Source organism: Phlebotomus papatasi, chromosome 1 (assembly GCF_024763615.1).
Source record: "Phlebotomus papatasi isolate M1 chromosome 1, Ppap_2.1, whole genome shotgun sequence".
Taxonomy (NCBI): domain Eukaryota; kingdom Metazoa; phylum Arthropoda; class Insecta; order Diptera; family Psychodidae; genus Phlebotomus; species Phlebotomus papatasi.
The window spans coordinates 75,999,489-76,009,610 of record NC_077222.1 but is presented as its reverse complement, the minus strand read 5'-3'; the positions used below and the strand labels follow the sequence as shown (position 1 = coordinate 76,009,610).

General features: G+C 35.4%; 1 protein-coding gene across 4 annotated transcripts in view; it reads right to left on the bottom strand.

Annotated features, from left to right (window-relative positions):
* Positions 1–10,122, bottom strand: part of LOC129803206 (rho GTPase-activating protein 39) — a 39,857-nt gene that overhangs the window by 3,482 nt on the left and 26,253 nt on the right. For all 4 annotated transcript variants that reach the window (XM_055849630.1, XM_055849647.1, XM_055849638.1 and 1 more), the window contains 5 exons: positions 7,857–8,164; positions 7,230–7,781; positions 3,598–3,741; positions 3,358–3,538; positions 2,886–3,278 (listed from right to left, as the gene is read on the bottom strand). In XM_055849630.1, the coding sequence (XP_055705605.1) occupies positions 2,886–3,278; positions 3,358–3,538; positions 3,598–3,741; positions 7,230–7,781; positions 7,857–8,164 (1,578 nt within the window). The remainder of the gene's footprint in view (positions 1–2,885; positions 3,279–3,357; positions 3,539–3,597; positions 3,742–7,229; positions 7,782–7,856; positions 8,165–10,122) is intronic.

The window sequence follows — 10,122 nt, the reverse complement described above, 5'->3', positions numbered from 1 at the left end:
CACCCACAAAAACGACCGCCTTCAAGCAAAAGATTTTCACGGTAAATAACCCTAATAAACCCTCTATAACTTGAAATAGTTGTTTTTTCGAAAAGACACTTGCAGTGTGCAAAAATGCATAAAATATTTCACATCAGAATTACGATTTTAGGCCCATTTTTTATTTTTGCCTTTTGGACCCAGGAAAAAAGGCCTAGGCTTCCAAGTTTGTCAGGAAATGTGAGATGTATATGTCCATGGATGAAATTCATTTAGTAACTTAGAAGAAAATCAACTTTTACGAAGCTGCAACATAACGAAGGTGCAAAACCTTCCCCTAGTACCCTTTAAAAATGCACTATTTTATTGCTTCAAAGCAATATTTTTGAAAAATATACAAAATGACAGAGCTGGAATAAACCGAACTCGCAGTATGGCAATATAGCTTCAAGGAAACTTCAAACGCGTTTATCTTACAACTTGCTTTCTAGATTAAGATTTTGGTTTTACTTAAAATAAATTTAGTACGTTTTTATTTTAAGCCAATAATAGATAAATATAAAACCAGTCGACGGATTGAATACGATTTAAAAAGAAATTAAACAATATCTGTTAATTTTGAAGTAGTTGAATACAACAATTAAAAACAACCAATCTTATTTCAGTATTTTAAATTTAAAAATATGCTTTTTTTTAATTTTTCACTTCCTTTGTAAAATGTGACAAATTATATTTTACATTTTATGATATTTTTATGATCCAAATCTTTCCCTGGTATAAGAAAATGATACTTAAAGCTATCTATAAGTGTTGCCTGTGTTCCAGTATATTTGGGATTGATTTTAGAAATAAAAAAATTTTAAAAAAATTTACAGAATCAAATCAAGAAACTTTCTGAATTGATTTTAGAAACTTTAGACTTAATTTTAGAAGCTTTGCAGGATTAATTATATAAACTTTTCCGGTTAGGTTTAGACCCAGAACCCTTAAGCTTATATTTTCACAGATCGATTTTGGAAAACGCGCACCTTAACCATAAAAAAAATTATACATCAAATCCCAACTGCCTCAGCATGAACGACCTAAGTTGTGTGTAAAATAACACGCACAGACCAATCACAAAACGGTTTAGATTGCGCTTAAAAACACGAACAGCCTAAACAGAAAACGGTTGAGATTGCGCTTAAAATCACGCAAAGCGCTTAAAATCGCGCTTAAATTTTAAGCGCTTAAAATCACGCTTAAAATCATAAAATGGTTAATACGCTTAAGTCACGTACAGTTCAATGATAAAACGGTTAATGCGCTAAATACTACGCACAGTTTAATCATTAAACGGATAATAAGCTTAAAATCACGCACAGCTCAATGATACAACGGTTACAATTGCGCTTAAAAAAGTGCAAGCGTGATTTTAAGCGCATTGATCGTTTTATGATTGAGCTGTGCGTGATTTTAAGCGTATTAACCTGAACCGTTTTACGTGTGTGCTGTGCGTGTCTTTAAGCACAATCTGAACCGTTTAACGTATGTGCTGTACGTGTTTTTAAGCGTATTTTTGAGCGTTTTATGTTTAGACTGTGCAATGTTTTTAAGCGCAATCTTAACTATTTTACGTGTGTGCTGTGCGTGTTTTTAAGCACATTCTTAACCGTTTTATGATTGAGCTGTGCGTATTTTCAAGCTCAATCTGAACCGTTTTATGATTGACCTGTGCGTGTTTTAAGCACTTTCCGAAAAACCGATCTAAGGATTTCTTGTTCTTTTAGAATATGATATACAGAAACTTCAATTCATTCATTCTATCAATTTTTTCAACGTCATATGTTAAAGAAAAACATCTCAAATTATTTTACAGATATTATATTTAAAAAAAAATGGAAATTCAAAAATCTTTAGTAAAATTAGCAAAGAGTTCTATCTAGTAAGATTAAATATAATATTAAGCAACACTAGTACGTTTTTCTAACTCCTTTGGCAGCTTTTTAAATCATTGAAGAGGTAAATGGTACTGTTCTCTCTGTGGGGTTCGAGCAGAAATAATTGAAACAATATGGGAAAATGGTCTGACTTTGAATGCGGCAGCCTTTGGACATTTATTTTTCTCCCTTATTTCCCAAACCAAAAATTCTATTTTATTAATCGAAGTTAATAGAAAATAGTTAGTTTTATTGATTATAGTTTAGAGTACAGGGTTTTTGCTTTGGAAAATAAGAGAAAAATTGAAATTATTGAAATATTCAAAGGTTGCCGCATTCAAACACACCACTTTCCCCTATTGTTTCAATTATTTCTGCTCGAATCCTTCTTTCGACATAATTTATTGTAGAGGACATTTGTGTCTACATTTTATCCATACATCACTTTCCGCTCAGACTACGCTATCTCTGCGATTTTGCCGTTTAAGTGTGAAAAAATTGACTTTTCCCATAATAATGCTTTGAAACCACTCAGTGCCAATTTGACTGCTTCCACTCGACCAAGACCCTTAAAATAGGGTTTTAAATGGAAAGTCTCACAAAATACAACAATTCTTTGATATAGTTGAAGTTCATCGAATGAACACTTGAGGCGCTCTACGCGAAAAAAACGAGTTCAGAAACAAATAACCTTATTTATCTCGGATCCTGAGCAACCAATAATATCAAGTTCTTCTGCAAAATTATAAAGAACATTCTGGTCTACATTTCACCCATATATCACTTTTCTGCCAGTCCATCCAAATCCTTGATATTTTGGTTTTAATACAAAATTTGTATAATTTCACGAATTTGATTCAATATAACTGAATGGTGTCCCCCAACTTCAGCTCTAAATCGAATTTGCATGTATTCCGAGTTAGCTCACGTTAAGAATCTCACCTACATAAAACGGTTAGGATTATCTGTCCCTTTAAATAAACTTACCATTCTGTTGATTCGTGGTAATTTGTTGACAATAGTGGCTGCTTCCTCGGGATCCTCTGTCTGAACACACTTCTCGTACAATTCGTCTGGGATTAGAGGATCATAGAGTTCACGATACCAGAGCTTTAGAAGACTGGCAGGTGAATGTGCATCCATAGATGGTTTGTACTCAGGTATCTCCCATCGATCCAGGCGATTTTTTAAGTACATCACCTCATCAACATCAGCAGGAACACGAAAGATTCCCTCAGTTTGCTTTCCACCCATTAAGAGCACCTGCTCAGAGAGTGTCACCTGGACCCATGGCAATTGCCGATCCGGGAATCTCTCCTTCTGCAACTCCATCACTTCTTGCAGCGTATTGCCAAACATACTATCTCTGAAGATTTGATCCTTTGGGGAAGACATTTTACAGTAGATTCAGGAAATTTCCTGAACATTCAAAAAGTAGATAAAAAAGAAAAAAACTCACTCTCGCTTGATTAACTTCATCTTCAGATGGTTTTTTGGCCTGTTTCTTCCCCGAACTCCCAATTCTATCTAATCTTCGGCACGCAATTGTGGCATAGTGTGATATTTGCACATGAATCGGCCACTTTCCAACCTCTGGGAAGCTCGTAGCAAAAGTAGGATCTCGATGTCGATTCATGTAACTGATAATATCAAAACATTAAGTACAGAAGATATTGGGAAAGATCTCGTTTGGACTTACTTAAGTAGAGCTGGTTGAAAAGTGGGTGAAGGCGGAAGAAATGATAGACAAATTGCCATCAATTCCCACCCTCTTATTAGAGATTCTCTGGAAGGATTCTCTGTTGTTTGACGACACAATTGCACATACAGTTCATCCCGAAGTCTGAAAGACAGTGCAGCAAACAGTTTTGAAACTTGCACCGATTGACGTTATTATTAAAATTTTATCCATTACTAATTTTCGGGGGTACCTTCCACCAAAATACGACTCAAGACGAACCATAAACATGCCCCTGATTTTTCCCCATTCCTCGCTTTCTCTCCAAAAAATGCTCTATAACGCGTCGTGATTTTTTCATTTTACTGCTCGAACTCCACGGAGAGAGCAGTATTATAATCCTTCGATTTTGAGTTATATATATTTCGACTCCTTACCCCCCAAGGAGTCGTTATTTAGGTAAAATTTTGGAAATCTGGTTTCGAGTTTTTTGGCGTCACGCTGATTGTCCGTCTGTCCGTCCGGCTGTCGTCAGCTCTAGAGGCCAAACGGTTACAGATAGCGACTTGGGACCTAAGGGGGACCCCCCCATAAGTCGACTTAAGGATCGTTAACATGCTCCTCATTTCCCCCCACCCCTTCCCTTCCCCTCCAAAACTATGTTTTTTGGGATTGTTCGACAACACGTCGTACGATTTTTTTTTCATTTTTGGATATGTTTTAGAGATTACCCAGGCGGACATTTCGTCCTTAGACGAAAATAGCGTTGACTCATTCCGAATAACGGGTTTCAAGGTCAAAGATTAACACTTGGAAGGACCCTAGTGGCAGCCGCTGCCAATTTAGTTTTTAATTTTATTTTTTTTTTTTATATTGAAGAAAATATCATTTCGCCTGGAAGCTCGATTGAATGCGTGCAGAATTTATCTTTCTATTTTTTCGTTATAAAATTTTTAATAAAAATTAAATATTAATGTAAATATATTGCAAAAACAAAAAACTGCACTCGGAAGGACCAAGTGGCAGTTGCTGCCATATGCATTTTATATGGGAGTTTGACGTTCTGCAGACGTAATTTTCTTGACTGTTAGTGTATAAAAGCCTTAAAAGAACAAATTGAAAGTATTTTTTCAAATTATTGAGAAGAATTATGGGAAATATTGAATTGGGAAATATGAATAATTATGGGAATTATTCAATTTTTCTCTTATTTACCAAAGCTCAAAATCCATTTTGTTAAAAGAAGTTAATAGAAAATAGTTAATAGTATTAACTATTGTTCTTAAAGTAGAATTTTTGCTTTGAAAAATAAGAGAAAAATTTAAACATTCAAAGGCTGCCGCATTCAAAGGCAGACCCGTTTCTCTTACTCCATGATTCTGATAAAGATGAAAACATCGAATGGATAAAAATCTTTAGATACAGTACCCAAGGAGATGAAATTTCAGATTCAGACACCAGAAAAGAATTGACTTAAAGCTCCGAATTTTAAAATATAAGTAAAAATATCAAAATATTTTGTAAAAATCCGATAAATGCCAGCAGCTGCCATTTGGTCCTTCCGTGACACTCTTAGTTAGGGTTCTACGAAGTGTTAAAAAGGTTTGGAATCGGTAATGAATCGGTTCATAACCGATAAATAGTTTTTATACGAAATTCAATTAAATTACTTCTGTGGTGTATTTTGGGAAATATTTTGAGTGATTTATAAGTCGGTTCAAATCGGTTGTGAACCGGTAATGAACCGGTTATTTACCGATAAGTAATTTTTGTTCGAATATAATTTTTATTACTCTTTAAACTATTTTGTGGAATCTATTGAGTGATTTATGAATCGGTTCAAATCGGTTGAGTACTTGTAAACGGTAAATGATGCGAAAGTTCTTTTGAGGTATAGCATCTAAGTCACGTGTTCGAGTATTTCGCAAAGCCTGGGACTCTTTGACACCCCTTTTAAATAAGTTTTATAGGTTGTGTAGGCAGATATTTATAAGTCGGTTCAAATCGGTTGTGAACCGGTAATGAACCGGTTATTTACCGATAAGTAATTTTTGTTCGAATATAATTTTTATTACTCTTTAAACTATTTTGTGGAATCTATTGAGTGATTTATGAATCGGTTCAAATCGGTTGAGTACTTGTAAACGGTAAATGATGCGAAAGTTCTTTTGAGGTATAGCATCTAAGTCACGTGTTCGAGTATTTTGCAAAGCCTGGGACTCTTTGACACCCCTTTTAAATAAGTTTTATAGGTTGTGTAGGCAGATATTTCGTCCATATACGAAAATACCGTTAAATCATCCTTAACAACGGTTTTTCAAGATTCAAGATTGAAAGGGCTCTAGAGAGCGTATTTTCAACCAAATAGTATCATATTTGGGCTCGTTGGAAAGGTCTTGGAATTTCTGACAAATGTAAACCATGTCCAATCGGTTATGAATCGGTAATTAAACGGTTTTAGATCGGTAAGTAATTTTTTCCCTAAAATCAATTCCATTCCTCATAAGCTATTTAATCTGTTTAAATCGGTTGTGAACCGGTAAACCGCGAATGATTCGCAAGTATTTTTGAGATACAGCATCTAAAAGTGATCTAAATCATGAGTTCGAATATTTCGTAAAGCACAGGACGTTTTGTTATTCCTTTTTACTGCTGGAACTCAAAGAGAGAGCAATATAAATAATTAGTTTCTTTCAACTGTTACCGTTCTGGAGTTTAAACGGTAAAAGATATCGACTTCCGGTTTTCGGTGACCCCCCACAAAAAATTTATTTGGAGACATTTTTCCTCGTTTTCCCCCTAACTCTACTCCAACCCCAACAAAATCACGTTTTAGGGTCATTCTCGAAAACCATTCCAGCGATTTCTTTTATTTTCGGATATATTTTGGAGGTACAGTAGACTCTCGCTGATTCGGGTCTTTTAAGATTGGGCTACTTTATAATTCGGACGGTAGTTAAATTCGAAAAAAGTTTGTTGTAATTTTTCAAGTTCAATTATGATTATCAAATGAAGCAAATATGCTCAAATTTGTCATTATTTGTCTTAGTTTTGATATGATTTTGCATTATTAAGAGGTTTTCATGAAATTTATTATAGGAATGAGCATATAAACTCAATATAAGTATGCAGATGAACAAAAAAAAACGTTGAATTTCAAACAATTTGCTGCCCGAATTTCTCTCTAATTCGGTTGACATTTCGGTCCCAAATGCCCGAATTTGGGAGAGTCTACTGCGTAGTCTATGCGAACATTTCGACCGAAGCCACCTAAGGCCGAAAATATTTTCGACATCGAATTTTCGAATGTTAAAGTTTAACTACATTCGATGGCCTATTTCTCAACCGATTTGCTTAAATTTGGATATTTTGAAAAGCTATTGAAATTTTCAACCCGACTGTACCGTACTCAATCCACTCAATCGGCAATGAATTAGTAAAGAAACCGTAAATGACATTCTCTACAAATTAAATTAAAATGTTTCATTTTTCCGATATCTTTCCAATTTGAATTTTTTGATCCCACGATTTTTTTTTTAAATTAACTTTTTATAAAAAACATTTTTCCTTTAATTTCCTTATTGAAAATAAAACTATTTCTTTCAGTTCTGCCATTACGAATTTCATCTGAAAAATTGATAATTTTTACTTACGGTGGTTGCTGTACCGCCAGAGAAATTATGTCAATGACCACAGAATTTAAACTCATGCCCTGCCTCGCTTTGCGGTCTCCCATGTAAATTTGCACCAGCTTGAACAGTTCTGTAGCCATCTTTTTGCCCGCCTTGTCCCTCGAAACTGCCAACATTGGTCGACTTATGGCATTTCCGGTCCAACTCAGCATATCCCTCACAGATGACTTCTTCCTAAAGATTCCTTTGGAGTGAAGATTGAGATTGTCCTGGGCAAATTTCTCAATATCACACTCCTTCATAATTGCCAATTGAGGAGCACCACCAGGACCAGAAGGTGGAAGAACTTTGGACAGTCCGTGCAATGCCACGTGCCTGTCAATTGATTGTTGATGATGGAAGCCAGCTGAAGGCATTGATTGCTGCTTCTGCATGCCAGCCATCTTTCCATGATGATGATGATGTGGCATTCCTGAACCACCTCCCAGTGGGAAGATTGGATGATTTCTCACTGGACTGTAAATCTGTGGCTCATCCCGGGCACTTTCCAGTTTTGCTTCCACCTCGGAAGATCTGCAATTCCCACGAAGAAATTCCAGCAAATAAAGAAATAGAAGGCTTCCTAAAAATCACTCTTTAGTAACTCACATGTCTTCCTTTTCTTTGTCAAAGTTCAGCCCGATGTTGTAATAGGAGGTATGTCCAGCACCACCTCCTCCGCCCCTTGACATCCCATAGTCTTCGCCGGTGACGCAGTGATGCGTCAAGTAGTCTCCGCGGCCATCCGAATGGTCTGAATCCTCGTTGTCAGGCTCATGACCAGAGAAGGAATGTTCAGACTGACTATCTGAGTGAAGTGAATCCGAATCCAAGGGATCACCAAGTCGATAGCATCCGGACAACTTGGCCTGCTCAATGATGTAGTGCTGCAGGGGCAGAAGATGTTCCTGCATCTCCTAAAAAAGAAAGGGGAAATTGCATAACGCTTCTTTGATTATTTTACGGCTCGAACTACACAGAGAGGACAGTATAAATCCTCGATTTTGAGTATTATATTGGATGATTGCATAAGTTCGTGGGCCACCCAAAGGCAAATTTCAACAGTTAATTTTTTTCAGAAATATTATACTAATTTATATAAATAAGAATATAGTCCCAATCGATCTTAACACTTGTCCTCCAAAGATATATAAGCTTATCTATTCCAGTTTTTAAAGAAAAAACTCTTTTTTCTTGAAGATAGTTCGAAAGGTCGTTTTTGACAGCTTTTGGGAAATTCATATTTTTGCACATTTAAGTATTCGATAAAAATTGGAACAAATGATAATCGGAAGGCTCAATACATGAGGAATATTCTAGGTGCTGAAGAATTTGCCAGTAGGGGAAGTAGGGCACCTTTGAAATTGGTATTTTTCACCTATTTTAAAATAAAATTGAGCCTTATCGTGTTATAATTTAGTTGCACAAACAGATTGAGAAGCTAAATTATATCACGATATGGCTCAATTTTATTTAAAAATAGGTGAAAAATCCCGATTTCAAAGGTAGCCCACTTTCAAAAGTGCCCCACTTTCCCCTACAACCCCTTTGGTATTTTGACAGCGTCTCTTATGAGACTCACAATTTCGCGTTGTTGCCTTCGAAAATTATGGCACTGGCACACCTTTTCACTTGGGTGTATTTCTACCGATTGAAATTTTACCTCTTACTCTTTCAAAGCGAAATAAGATATGTGTCTATTTCTGTCAAAAGAAAATTGAAATTGAAATTGAAATTTCAATTTCGATTTTAAATTGCATTTGACAGAAAGAGACACCTATATCTGATTTTACTTTGAAAGATTAAGAGGTAAAATTTCAATCGGTTCAAATTCACTCAATTGAAAAAGTTGTCAGCGCCATTATGCTTTTCTTTTACCCAAAAATGGCTTTTTTCTTAAAAATACTTATCGAAACTAACAAAATGCTCACATTTCTTGTCTTCTATGATTTTTTCGTCGAGTTTGGGTAGCCTAAAGTGAATATTTCCTGAGATCTCATCAAACTTGCAGCATCACCTTCGTGAGATGCAGATCAGCTTTTGCAACAGGCTTGACGGGCTTGACTGTTTTTCCCAGGACGTTTTCGAGTGTATTTTGTTGTATTGGATCAATTTTCCATAAATTGTTTCCAATCGGTCCAAAAAAAAAGTTTTTATCATAACAAAAGAGGAGAAAAATCGCCATATTCATCCGATTCACCTTAAGAATTTCAGTCAAAAAATGTGGAACATCGAGCTTTTAATTCTTTCCGGACCGCAGCATATGCTGCAAGCCAATTTCGTCATTTTTTAATCAAAAATATCTAAGCTGAGGAATTAATTGAGGTCCTACAAAAATTATCTTAGATTTGGACATCCTTATAGTTTGTAATCATCCACAAGAATCGGATTTTTATCAGTTCTGAATAGTTAAAAACATTGTTTTTCACAGAACATTCATATGCTGCTTTGGATACTTAGAGTCCCAAAAGAGACGAAAGAGTTAAACATATCAAAGCTTTTCTAAATAGCGAAATAACATCGAATTATTGTTTTCCATTCCAACATCTTAACAATCTTTTCAAATGTTATCCGCAAACTTTCTAGGATACTCACAATATCGTTATCTATGCCAGAGGCCGTCCAAAATGGAGTTGATTTTTCAAAGGATAAAAACCTCTATTTCGAAAGTTTCCAAAACATCTTTTAATCATTCTAAGAGAAAGAACATGATCTAAATAAACTGTTAGAATGCTTTTTCGTGGAAGTCCATCACTTGAACCTTCCCAAAATTCGCCAAAGATTACATGTTGTAAATGCACCTTTTTGCTCCACATTTTGGAAAAGTCGTCCACAGGACATATCGACATAATTGAAGGATACTTGGCATTAGAGG